Genomic DNA, 13,898 nt, shown 5'->3' with positions numbered 1-13,898 from the left:
TTCTCTGGGCAAAAACCTGGCTCGATGGCCAAGCCCAGAGAGTGGTGGTGAACGGAGATAAAAGCAGTTGGCAGCTGGTCACAAGGGGTGTTCCTCAGGGCTCAGTTTTGCGGCCAGTCTTGTTTAGTATCTTTACCAATTATCTGGATGAGGGGATTGAGTGCACCCTCAGTAAGTTTGTAGATGACACCAAGTTGGGTGGGAGTGTTGATCCGCTGGAGGGCAGGAAGGCCTTACAGAGGGACCTAGATAGGCTGGATCGTTTGGCCAGAGCCAATTGTATGAGATTCAACAAGGCTAAGTGCCAGGTCCTGCACTTGGGGCGCAACCACCGCATGCAATGCTACAGGCTTGGGGAAGAGTGGCTGGAAAGCTGCCTGGTGAAAGAGGACCTGGGGGTGTTGGTTGACAGCTGGCAGAACAGGAGCCAGCAGTGTGCCAGGGTGGCCAAGAAGGGCAACAAAGCTGGTGAAGGGTCTGAAGAGCAGGTCTTAAAAGGGACAGCTGAGGGAACTGGGGTTGTTTAATCTGGAGAAGAGGAGGCCTTATCGCTCACTGCAACTACCTGAAAGGAGGTTGTGGTCAGGTGGGTGTTGGTCTCTTCTCCCAAGTTACTAGGGATAGAAAGAGAGGAAATGGCTTCAAGCTGCATTGGCAGGGTTTAGATTGGATATCAGGAAAAATTTCTTCACTGAAGGAGTGGTCAGGCATTGGAACAGGCTGCCCAGAGAGGTGGTGGAGTCACCATCCCTGGAGGTGTTCAGAAAAGGTGTAGATGTGGCAGTTCAGGGCATGGTTTAGGAGACATGGTAGCGCTGGGTTGATGGTTGGACTTGGTAATGCTAGAGGTCTTTTCCAACCATAATGATTCTATGATTCTAAGACAAGCCTCCACTGCTCTCTTCCAACCAATGCTTCTGTGATTTTACACTCAATATTACTTTTGTTTCGTTTTCCTGTTTGCTTGCTGCAGTAGTAAATGCATGCTGCTATACAAGCCACAGCCAGAAAGCCTGTCAAGAGACTTTCAAACTCAGACTGCCACACCAGACCAATTTTTAAGTGTCCAAGAGTCTAATCTTAGTAAAAATTCAAAGCAATATTTTCCTTGCATAGAACTAAAACTAGAACTCCTTGCCATTTTTACTTATCCTTCAATATGAACTTTGAGATATTAAAGGCTCTTTTCACAATGACAACATCTAAAGCAGGTGAGCAAATCACTTTTATAAACACCTGAATGGTACCATGCTTTAAGATTACTCACTTTAAACTGCAAGTAGTGCACTGGGGGTGGTGTGATAACACTGTTGAACGGAGCAAACCTGTGCTCGTATCGAACTTGTTCACTATCGAGTTCAAACTTAGGTTTTCTCACTTTACCATCCATGTCGAATGCAATCATTGTCTAAAAAGGAAAGGATAAATATAGTGAAAAGTGTTGTCTTTATGTCATATTCTGCTGTGAGCAAGTAATAATTTAGCTATAACTGGAAGGACAGAAGAATAGTAGAGAATTTACCATATCACATTATAAACCTAACCTTAATTTCCAGTCTCGCTAAAAACAAACAAAAAAGCATGCATTATATGCTTGATTCCCATTACAAAAAAATTAAAGCCATTGCTCCACAAGCACAAATAAATTACCTTGTACATCCCAGCGCACATATTTTGGTATGCTTGACTCATGGTGATCTCTCTGCTGAGAGGGCGAACTGCGAATTTCACATAAAAATATTTTTCTTTATTCAACATAAGTACACATATTAATCTCACATCAAAACAGTTCTTTCAGTTTTTCAGAAAGATATAATTATCTTAATTATATTTTTAAATAATGAAAGAAAACTGAAGCATAAGACACATGGACACACATTTCTGCTCACCGTCTCCTGATTACACAAAATATCTCCAGCCAAACTTAACGGTCACATGAACACCATACTGTCTTCACTGAAATAAGCTGGTCCAAACAGTCAATGGTATTAGCATGTCACTATACAACACTAAACAATAGTCTAGAATTTAAAGCTTACAGCTGAGAGGCCTATTTGCTTAGTTCATGGATATTTTTTAAACTTTAAAAGGTTAAAGCATTTTTATCCTACTAAGAAAGACTTTTATCCTGATAATATTCCTTTAAGCTCCCCTTTAGCTTCCTGTGTTTAACTCGTGCCAAACTGCACCATATTTACCACCTTTTTAAAAAAGTATAAAATACAGTAGTAATGTTCTGAATTTACAGAGACAAGGGAATTTAGTTGATATGACCTCAAGCTGTTCATATCTAATTGCTTGTTTTCCTTGAAAAGACCACAAGGATAAACACACAAAAAAGAAACAATAGCAAAGAACAAAAGTGAGCCACTGCGTGGTATTTATTTGCAATGTTAATGATAAGATTGTGGTATGTTGGAGTTAACAGCCACTTAGGCATGGCAAATCTATATCAAACGCTATTTAGGCACTGGGTTTGGATGGCTTTTTCGTAGCAGGATTACAGCTCTGACCAGAGCCTGACTGCTGTGATATAGGGAGGGAAATTTTCTCTCATGGTTATACACCAGAGAAAGCATGGATTTCTAAAGGGGCTTTTGCACTATAGTACTACCACTGAATTGAAATGGGGCAACCCACCACTGTAGAATTAAGAAACATGCTCAAACACCTTCTAAAGCCAAAGAGAAATTACAGAAATGCACTGAAAGTTTAGTCTTTTAATCTAGCTACAGTCACAAAAAGTGCAGGAATTAGAAACTGTAGAAAGGTGGTATTTTTCAAAGATAATTGCTCTGGACCTGTTAATTACATCTTACAGGGTCCAACATAACACAGTTGGTGATGCTGTGAATATAAATGAGTTTGGGTTTTTACTGAAAGACCTATATAGAGTCAGTAAATAAGATAAATGGGAAATTCTTACAAAGCAACTGACTTTTTCAGTTAAAATTTTTTACATTCAGCCTTCATAAGCTTCAGGACATTTTTCCTACCCACATCAGTGTTGACTCTAAATTTTGAATTTTAATTCTACACGGCTGCATGAAGGGGAAAAAGAAGTCTGAGTTACACTCTACACCTAGATACCTTTCTTCTTTTTCTTTGTTTTCTTACTACTACGGCCTTTCTGTTGTTCCTCCATTATTCTCTCCTCTGCCATCTGAGAGCTGTCAGCGCGGCTCAGTGTTGACATCAACCAGGCATAGAGGAACTCGGATAGATACCTACAGTGAAAATGGTGTGTAGCTGTTACATACTACAGTGCAAAACATATTCATAATGCACACATCCTCACTGAACGTCAAGTCATTCACTCAAAGAACTGATAGCAAAGCACAGCTTCTAGGGCAGTTAAAACTTTGTTTTGCTGGCTGAAATCAACAAATTAGTCTGTGTCCTGTTCTGGATTCTTTTTAAAAAAGACTCTGTACAGATTCAACCATAGACAGCCCAAGGTATGCAAGCTTCTTATATGTTTACTAAGTGAAGTCTAAGCTGCTTATTATTTCAAAACCCATGTAAGATCAAATTTTTCTCTAATTCTTCCTTTCCCCCGCAAATGAAGCGGGTTTTTTTAAAAAAAGGATACTATGTTAATACCTTTTCTACTTTTGTTAGGAATTACTGTTTTGACGAACAAGGTTACTGCTGATTTCTTTCAAGCATTACAAAGCTATGAATTATTAAATAAAAGGGCCAAGCCTACAGGAACAAGACAGTCACATGTACTTCTTTAAGTTTTAAGATAAATCTTTTAGAGCGATTTCTTAGTAAGCAGAAGTGGGTCCAATAAATATCTAGACTGACTTAAAATCAAAGTGAATAAGGAAAAAAGACTAGAAATTACAGATCTGGAGCACATGAAGAAGAAAATACACTTCACAAGAAGCCATAATTCAGAACAAAAATTACTGAGCAATAATTATGAGTTTCACTTGCACATTTTCCCCCAGAAATTTCCTCTCTTTTTTGTTCTTCACTTCGAGTAAGGAGATAAAGCAGTTGACATGACAGTTCCAATTAAGAATGATTTTATTAAAATGGTGGGGGAAATATGGGCTGGTAAAGAATACTCTCTTACAGAAAACTTGCTATTACTTATTGAGGTATTACTTGAAGAATATTGCCATCTTCCCGTAACTACCCGGAGTATTAATTTTCTCACTTAATGGCTTAACCCACTCATGAAACAGCACAGAAACATAATCAGATGCACTGAAGTTCAAGTCATTTAAACAAGTCTAATCTCTCAGAAAGAAGGCTTACAGCCTTCCTAATATGAATTTATTGTTAGCTTCACAGAGGAAAAAAACCAAAACAAACACAAACCCCCCACCCCAAAAAATCCCAAACCCCAACAAAAGTACAGAAGTACAGAAGCACTTCAACATAGGTAAGTTCAACATCAAATTTTTAATGTTGAATCAAAAAATTTACCCTCAAAATAATTTCTCTTTTGGACCTAGCCATCAACTATGAAAAATAATTTGATGTGAACGGAAGTGGAAAAATAAAAAGTATTTTGACTCCATATAGTGCTATTATTTTCACTAAAGGCAGATGTCTCTTCAAATATGCTCACAGAATAAGATGTTATTTTTACCTAGCCAACTTTCAAATTACAGTCATAACTTGAAACTCTGGAGATCTTTTTAAAAATACTAGAGATCAATAAGACTATTGATCTTGGTATTATAAAGACAGAAATGAATAAAGGAAATTGCCTTCCTCCTACATTCTCGTTTGCCAAAATCAACATTTTTCATTCATTGTCATTAGAAGACACTGTTTCCAAAAGCTAACTAGAGGGAGAGAATTACTAATAAAAAAATACACTATTTATTAAGTCTAGAGAAGACACCAAGAGATTTATTTTTCCTCCACTTGAGATTTTAGGAATATCTAAACTAAATACTGTGTTGAGCAAGCTTGAGATTAAAAAAATCATAGGTGAAATCCCTCCTTCAAACATGTGCAATTAAAGCTCTGTGGGAGCATCCCTCCTCCAGCAGCTGTCAATAAACGATCCTCTTACCAATATATGTAGTAATATTCATGCATACTGTAAAGTTCCAACTCAAAGCCACTCAGAAGATACTGTATCATAATACGAAGGTTATGATATAGGACCCAGGTGCCCAAGCAAGCCAAATGTTGCCTTTGTGGTTCCTGCTTCAGTAACATACTATGAAGAGCTGCATCTACTTTCTCTGCCTATTGAAAAAGAGAGCAAAGTAACAGACAGTGGAGGAAGAATATTTGACTGAAACAGTGTCCAAGTTCTGCCAGAAATAAAATCTTAACAAAATCTGAATACAGATTGGGTCAGTAAAGCCATGCTCCAGATTAAAAGACAGAAATGTGTTTTTACGGATACTGCCATCTCTATAGTCTAGAACTGTCAGAAAACTGGAAAGTTATTCACACAAGTAAATTCTGCTGTATAGAAAAAAAATCTATACAATAATACAGTAATAACAATAGGGTTTTTGCAATTTAAAATTTTAAGAAGTATTTTACAGATTGTTAGCAGTCATGTAAGCACTGAAACTCAAAACCCATTACAAGCTGGTATTCATTTTGCTATATTGGCAGTAATTACTCTTTTTTTAAAAAAAAAACAACCTAGCTGTACTGAAAAGCTAAATTTATACGCTCAACATGCAAGCAACACACTGTGGCCCACCAGAGAAACTGAAATATTGATAAGACCAATTCAGTCTTAAAAAGTAATTGTATGGAAAGAGTCTCCCACAATTGGAATATTATCAGTAGTCCTGAACAAATCAATCCATATAACCTGCCACAAAGTGACAAAACAGTGTGTCTTAGCTGTAGTACTGCAACAAACTCTCAACCAAACCATCTTGAAAGGAGCTGGAATTGAAAAAATCTGCCCTCAACTCCAAGTTCCTGAATTGTTCTCCTTAATAAGTGTATCTTGGAAAATATTTTATGATTTCATGCCTCTCACTGCCAAAGAAATACATTTTCATCAAGTGAAAATGTACCTCTCCCTGTCATCTTTCACTCCCCATTCTTCAGAAATGTTTAAAGCCTGTTGCGGCACATATTTAAGAGGTTTGTTTTTTTTTTAACATGTGTTTTTTAAAACTGTTACAAAATTTTGCAACTTACATCTTACATAGCTGTAAGATTGAATTGTCAAAAGTATCTTGTAAACATAGCTCCTCTCTGTAGTTACATCTTGCAGACTGACAGTTACAAGCAGGACAGAGAGTACAAGTGGTGGAATTACCATTAAATCACAGATATCATTGCAGGCTTCCCTGAAGTCTACCTATTGGGTGAAGTTAATCTTTAAACAAATGCAGTATCTTTTTGTTCAACAGATCTAAAGAAGTCTTTGGATGCATACCACAGATTTCCCGGGCTGTATTTTAGGAATCCTCATCCTAGAGATTTTAGGACAGAGGAGTTGCTTCATCCGTCTAGAACCTAATACCACATGCTCCCAGTCTGGTAGAAATGTACCTAGAAAGAAAAGTTTGCTGGCCTGCTGCCTTGGACATTACCTCATCCTGGAGGGTGGCAAATTCCTCAAGAATGTGACCCAGTTTATCTCTCTGACGAGCTCTATTGTGTCCATGGATTTGAATCAGACTACAAAATGGCTGAAAGAAACAAAGCATAGGTTCAAATTTTCAACACACTTTGAAACTACAGGAGTACTATGATGTCTATTTAGGCATCTGTTTTATACATCTATATGAGGACGTGGGTTCCTTAAGGGTCCCTACAAAGTGCAAGCCAGCAGGCAAGCAAGCTCTCTGCAGTAATGCAAGAGCCCATTTCTCTGTACACAAGTCAACATGAGACTGAGTGAACATCCTTCAGGAATCTGATCAGAACAGAATGGTTGGGGTAAGACAGAGATTCCTTATGCCTAAATCCACGTGCTCAGGTAGCCAAGAAGGCCAACAGCATCCTGGCTTGTATCAGGAATAGTGTGGCCAGCAGGAACAGGGAAGTGATCGTGCCCCTGTACTAGGCACTGGTGAGGCCGCACGTCGAATATTGTGTTCAGTTTTGGGCCCCTCACTACAAGAAGGACATTGAGGTGCTGGAGCATGTCCAGAGAAGGGCAATGAAGCTGGGGAAGGGTCTGGAGAGCAGGTCTTATGAGAAGAGGTTGAAGGAACTGGGGTTGTTTAGCCTGGAGAAGAGGAGACTGAGCAGAGACCTGAAAGGTAGTTGTAGTGAGATGGGTATCGGTCTCTGCTCCCAAGTAACTAGCAATAGGGCAAGAGGAAACAGCCTCTAGTTGTGTCACAGGAGGTTTAGACTGGATATTAGGAAAAATTTCTTCACTGAAAGGGTTGGCAAGCATACTGGAACTGGCTGCCCAGAGAACTGGTTGAGCCACCATCCCTGGAGATATTTAAAAGATGTGTAGATGGGGCCATTAGGGACATGGTTTAGTGGCGGACTTGGTAGCATTAGGTTAATGGTTGGACTTGATGATCTTCGAGGTCTTTTCCAAGCTAAATGACTTTATGTTCTTCTTAGATTTTCACTGTGCTGCATTCAATAACTGATTCTTTTAAAACAATTTTTTTTATTATTAAACTATAGAGAATGTAAAAATAATTTTGTTTTTACTAGTGCTATGCATTTATTTTGTGACAAGAAACTACCCTGTAAAGAGTCAGTAGGTGAAGATTTCTAATAGAGTGAAATGTTAGTGAAAAATCTGGAAGCATACTACAGAAAATAAACAGCAATAATTACACTGGCTGTTTAAAAAGCATTACCATTTTAAGATGGCCAACTTCTGCAATTCTGCCTTCATGTCAGGTGTCTAAGAAAAACTGGTCTTATTTTCAAATGAAAGCATATCTTGAAAGTGCTCATATACACATACACATGCTGTAACTGGAATGGATGCTTACCCGAACGCAATGTGTCACAAAGGAATCAATGTAGTCCTTCGCCTGGTGATTATTATAAAGACAGCACCTAAAAGGGAATTATCCACATACATACATATTTTTATAAATGTCACCAGTCTATGTAGCACAAAACTGAAAAAAAACCATGAGTGCAGGAAGAGCAACTGAATCCTTCATACATAAGCACTAATAAGTACAAAATATGTATGTTTTTGTATATCTGTCCTTGCTTTTGTAAGCAGTAGTATTTTTTCATCAGACTTGTAAAAATATGCAAGTAAACTCAAGATCCACTTACTTTGGAGAAAGTACTGGAGGACTGACAAAAGACCTTAAAGCATCTTTTACCATGTCTTGCATGAGGTGAGTGCCAAACACCTTCTTGTTATCTACCAGAAAAGTTGTCTGAAAGTGAAAATGTGTTTTTAGAAACATGTTTTAAGGTAAAAAGCAATGCTTTAGAAATGATTAATAGAAAGCTCGTACAGTACCTATACTGTATAAGAAACTTTATGATTGCTTTAAGAATTAAAATGGTTCAGCTACGTACAAGGTTACAGACTCAGAGGCATGTTGAAATCTGTCACTTCTGTCATATTCCCACGACATACAGCTCTGTTACTTGCATAAGACAATGCATGCAAAATGATTTTTATTTCTTGGACTTTAAAGATAATTAATAGACAGGTATTTCTGAACATTAACATAAAATAAGTTATGTTGTTTCCCTGGAGGCATATAAAGGTAAATCTTCAGACTAATGCAGACTTTCTTCTACCCCTGTGGATGCTACTGGTTTCACTGGTCCTGTCTGATGCTCATTCCACTTTCCTCCATGAGTGCTGTGTCCCTTTTTTAAAATGGTGTTTAGCAGTTGGAAAAAACCTCCGCTGTCAGGCACCCACAGGGATTGCACAAACACACATAGTGCAAAGTCAGAAGACACACATGCACACAACGAAAGTGTTTTATGTGCCATAATTATATTCCATTGGCTCTATATGTGGTTTAATTGGGATCAAATGGAAAGAAATTCTGACAACCAGGGACACCCTATTCAAATCAAAATCTCCTATAAGGAAGTATATTTTACTCTGAATTAAGGGAATATATAATATACTTTCAAGGTAAGTGAAGCAGTGAGAGGAAAAGTAGTAGCCTGTTCTGCTCTAGCTGTCAGTTTTACTGTTGTAGCAATAGAGTCTGTACATGAAATTCAGTCCAAAGAGGGAGGATGAATACAAACACCAGCCCCAGACTGAGACAGCATACAGAGAACAGCATAAAAATGCTCATGCAGGCCCAGCTTTAAGGCAGAGAAAAAGTTAACACTTTGTGTTTGAATTAGCATGCACTAACATGATCTAGACAGTATGTAAAAACGTTTTAAAAAATTAGATCAGAATATAAGCCTCCATACACCTAATACTTAAGTATCTCCAGAAAATTTTTTACCACTTGCATATTAGGTGATATGCAAATAATTTAAAATTTTAAACAAGCAGATGAATCCCTATTTGTAATAAATGCAGAAGTATTTTATTCAAAGACACCGATTAGGACTTACCTGTAACAGGGATCTTGAAAGAACACATGGTGATTGCTCACTAAACTCACAGAAAAAATCCTAATATACATTTGGGAAGAAAAGACAATTTAGGTTAATATGCCAATATTTATATATATGTACACACATTTTTAAGCACGCACATGCATTTGTATTTTATATAAACACATGTATATACAATTGTGTAAATACACCTATATTTCATATACACCCTCAGACATACACATAGCATCACTTACACAATCTTCTAAGAAAGTAATCAAGAATAATTTGAACAAAACAGAAAATATTATGAAGCTAAAATCTATTTTCTTCTGCAATTACTTAAGAGAATAAAAAGGTTTCTGAATTTTCCTCTTCAGATGCAACAATCAGAAGGATCATAGTGTAGGAAAAAGACACTGTGAAACTGTTTAGAACACAATACAACCGAACCAGGTATGTAATAAAACTAACGTTTAACTGGTACCAGATGCTTCATGCAAACACTGCTTTAATTAATTTAACAGTAACTAGGAATATGAAAGAGTTTTGCTCAATCATCAAACTGATGTAACTGTGGCTCTTTTCTCAGTCAGTGAACATGTGCACAATAAAAAGTATTTCAGGCATTAAGTGTCTTCTAACAAACGTAGGCAGTAACTGAGAGTAACATCACTTATTCAGGAAAGACCAGAAGCAGATGCTTAACTTTACGCCTAATCAGGGAATTACACATTTAAACAAACATGTATTAAGTGCTCTCTTGCGTTAGAGGCACATACACAGAAACCTGCTTACTGAGTCTGGAAAAATCAGCAAGGAATTATGTTCTGCAACTGCAGAGGCAGCTCTTCAACCAAAGAAAGAGTTACAAAGAAATTAACTTCCTTGTGCTCTGCCACTAACATGCATAATTATTTAACAGACTGTGGGAAAAATAGGAGCTTTGAGAGGAAAATCTTTGCCAACAACAACAAAAAAGTATCAGAAAAGACAGCAAGTCTTGAAATTGTACACAACAATGGGAAACACCGGAAGATTTAAATAGACAGCTCAGGTTTTTTTTTCCAGAAAGCAATACCATGTATATATGGAATGCTTTTGTGCAAGTTATGTTAAGATCTTATGTTTGGCTATAAATAATAAAAGATTCATGCTTACCAGTATACAGTGCAAATTAGTTAAGTTGACTACTTCACATACAGTTTTTATTCGGTCTATTAGTTTGGAAAAATAATTGACCATTTCTTCCCTTTTAATTATTTTTGCATATCGAGGGAAAGTTGGCGGCAGCAATCGCTGATTAACAAGGGGCTCAAAGCCCATCATAATAGGATGATCTAATGAAGGGAGGGAAAAAGAGAGAGATATTGGGAGGGAAGGAGAGAGGGAGAAGCTGCATATAAGCTGTGTTTTCAGAACGCACTTCAAACTTTAAATTACCCAAAATGAACTGTTTAATTGACAGTTAATTCCAGAGACACTAACTACCCAACTGAGACGATTACTATTTTAAAAGCCCAACACTCAACACCTCAGCATATACCTGTACAGACAGTGAGGTGGTGTTCCCTATTTTAAAATGGCTTATACATTGATTCAATAATGTAATGCACTTGATCAAAAGTCCACATTAGCTTTGGCTTTGAAGTGACAGTATTGCTTTCAGGACAACAATCATTAAATGAAATAAAATTAAGATCAAACAATGCAAATCTCTAACAGTTTGTATAAATGAGTACTATTAGTTCAAAATAGTGATTTTTAAAAATACATAGATATTAAGACAGCATATTTAAGAAAGGGGGAAAAAATGGTAAAATTTGATACATACCTCCTTTAGTGGTATCATTCTGTGCCTGGATACCATGATGCAATGAATTGTGGATGGCAGAAAGCAAGTCAGCTGCCTGAGTCATTAGTTTCTGGGCTTCCGCAACTGCACTCGTCTGAAAGGCAGGTAGCAGTTATTCACATTATGAACCAACATATTTTGACTATAGAACTAATGCTAGTATCAGGAGAAAGAATGATATTAGGATTCTAATGTTTGTACACAACCAGTTCTAAAAAAACCCTAACAGATTTTTGTGCAATAAAGTGTTCTTAATATTTTACATTTCTATACATACATCTAATACTATATTTTTTGCAGTGTAAGATAAGCCTTAACAATAATTACAACTACATGCAAGTCTTCTACTTTTGATTTTGCAGAACCGGGGGAGGAAGGCCAGAAACCCTCTACAAAACTTTTCTGCCAAATGAGGCACAATTCCAAACTGCAAAGAGGAAAAAAAAATCTGTGATTAGAAAATGCAGAATTTTTTATAATATAGACAAAACACAACCTATCAATTGAACTGAAATCACTATATAACATTTGAAGGTACCAGATATCCATTAGAAATCTTGATCCATGATCTGCTGACTTGCTGAATTTTCTGATGTCCTACGAATCCAAATCTGTTAGCAAGCTAGGTACCATTTAGAATAGCTCTCTGTAAAACCTAAAATCTTGTTTTAAAAATACTGGACTAACAGTCCCTGATGGAACTTCAAATATTTGAAATATCAAGTCAAATTGAAACTTGACTTCTTTCAGGAAAAAAAAAAAGTTGAAAACCCTCTGAAGATCTAATAGAAGCTGAACAAGATCAGTAGCTCTGCATAATACACGTTCACATATTATTGCACCCACAGATTTACTAAAATACACTCCTAAGCAGATCTAATTCAAATTGAAGTAGTCGATGTAACTTATACTTTAAGTAACCAGACTTTAGCAACACTAAGATCATCTGATTTTACACAGATCATTAACTCATAGCAGTTAACAGACAGATTTTGATTGTACATCACTGTAGATCACTTCTATGTCACAGCTTGATTTCTGGTACAAGGAACAGCTATACTCAGAACGCAATTGTGCTCAACCACTCAGGCACGTTTTCCTCAACAGTGATGTCTATTGATGATAGTTCCAACTGACTTCCAATTTAATAAAGGTCTTTTAAACTGCTCCAACAGCAAAATATATGAGACTCTATGCCACTTAAGCAAGAAACTTGATTATTTATGAAAGTGGAAATAACAATAAGCAATAGACAGATATTTATCCTTGTATAAAGAAAAAGCACTTCAAACTAAAAGCTTTGTCTTTGTGACACTTGATTCTACCCCTTCACCCTAAAACATGCAGTTCCTTCCCCCATCAACAGTTCAGAAATCTTATATTCAAAAAAGATGGTAAATTGCACGGAAAGCTGTTACATGAATCTTTTCAGACCAAAGTCTAGATACAGATTCAATACCACATGGAAAGAAAAGCTAACAGTTCTCTACAGATGGACAAAACACTGCCCAATGTCAGGTAACTCCACAGAAGGGGACTGAACTTGATAAAGAAGAGTTTTGTTCATGTGTGTGGAAAGAGTAATCCAAACCCCATATTTTTCTTGAAGTGTTCTAGAATGAATATTCTGTCTCTCTGCCAAGCCATAATAATGTCAGCTACTAGCATTCCCTCTGTTTTCTTTAAAAATGAACAAAAACTGAATGGTTGCCACTGTAAGGCCTTTTCCAACCCCTCACCTGCAGCAACCATCAATTCAAATCTACAGAATCTACAGAAGAATTTCTTGACCTCAGAGAACGAAAAACATTGGTATTTCACAGGATCACAATGCAAAGATGAAAACGTGAAATGAACCTACCTCTTTCTTGGTAAATGCTATTAGAACAGTCAGTAGTACCCGGGTAAACTTGACTCTGCTGAACACAGCTAAACACTGTTGATGCTGTAATAAAAAAAATGCTGTAATAAAAAAATACTGCAATACTAAGCAATACACACGAAATCCTGGAAGTTATTAAAAAAATTTTTATAGATTTACTGACATCTGCTCTCCAGTCTTAAAACTATGGTATCTAGTATGATTCTGAAAAAAGTTATAAAATATGCAGAAATCTCTACTGCTGTCAGAAAAGCACTAACACAAAAAATACTAAGATACTTTGGGTAAAGCACAACCACTCACTGTATAGCAATCTCCTATGCAAATGCCATTCAAATCTCAGCTTAAGTGAAGAACCACAAATTATTAAACTAATTTTCCTCATTTTTGCTGAATATCTGTGTTAGAAGTGATTTCTGAAGAAAACATTACTGGGAAAAGAAACCCACATCCTTCTAAATCAACAACATCAACTACATCAATTACCACTTTTTCTGGAAGAAGATAACACTGCTTTCATCTACTCTTTCCACTTTCTCTCTTGACAGTGAGGCTGCCAGCAGCAGTAAAAGCTGCTGGGAAGGAACTGAGGGAAGAAGATACAGGATAGATACAACCACCTACTTTGCTAATAGCTTCTTCTTGAGAGGTAGGTGCATAAATGGCAGCACTGCAGCAGGATCGCTATTCTGCCAC

At 36.9% G+C, this 13,898-nt stretch overlaps 1 protein-coding gene across 6 annotated transcripts in view; it reads right to left on the bottom strand.

The window, feature by feature from the left end:
• Positions 1 to 13,898, bottom strand: part of NAA35 (N-alpha-acetyltransferase 35, NatC auxiliary subunit) — a 37,417-nt gene that overhangs the window by 13,435 nt on the left and 10,084 nt on the right. For all 6 annotated transcript variants that reach the window (XM_064438117.1, XM_064438116.1, XM_064438113.1 and 3 more), the window contains 11 exons: positions 13,182 to 13,265; positions 11,300 to 11,414; positions 10,627 to 10,805; positions 9,484 to 9,543; positions 8,215 to 8,321; positions 7,917 to 7,983; positions 6,540 to 6,638; positions 5,039 to 5,217; positions 3,091 to 3,227; positions 1,651 to 1,718; positions 1,268 to 1,408 (listed from right to left, as the gene is read on the bottom strand). In XM_064438117.1, the coding sequence (XP_064294187.1) occupies positions 1,268 to 1,408; positions 1,651 to 1,718; positions 3,091 to 3,227; positions 5,039 to 5,217; positions 6,540 to 6,638; positions 7,917 to 7,983; positions 8,215 to 8,321; positions 9,484 to 9,543; positions 10,627 to 10,805; positions 11,300 to 11,414; positions 13,182 to 13,265 (1,236 nt within the window). The remainder of the gene's footprint in view (positions 1 to 1,267; positions 1,409 to 1,650; positions 1,719 to 3,090; positions 3,228 to 5,038; positions 5,218 to 6,539; positions 6,639 to 7,916; positions 7,984 to 8,214; positions 8,322 to 9,483; positions 9,544 to 10,626; positions 10,806 to 11,299; positions 11,415 to 13,181; positions 13,266 to 13,898) is intronic.

Source organism: Phalacrocorax carbo, chromosome Z (genome assembly GCF_963921805.1).
Source record: "Phalacrocorax carbo chromosome Z, bPhaCar2.1, whole genome shotgun sequence".
NCBI classification, from domain to species: Eukaryota; Metazoa; Chordata; class Aves; order Suliformes; family Phalacrocoracidae; genus Phalacrocorax; species Phalacrocorax carbo.
This window is presented reverse-complemented; position numbering and strand designations above follow the sequence as displayed.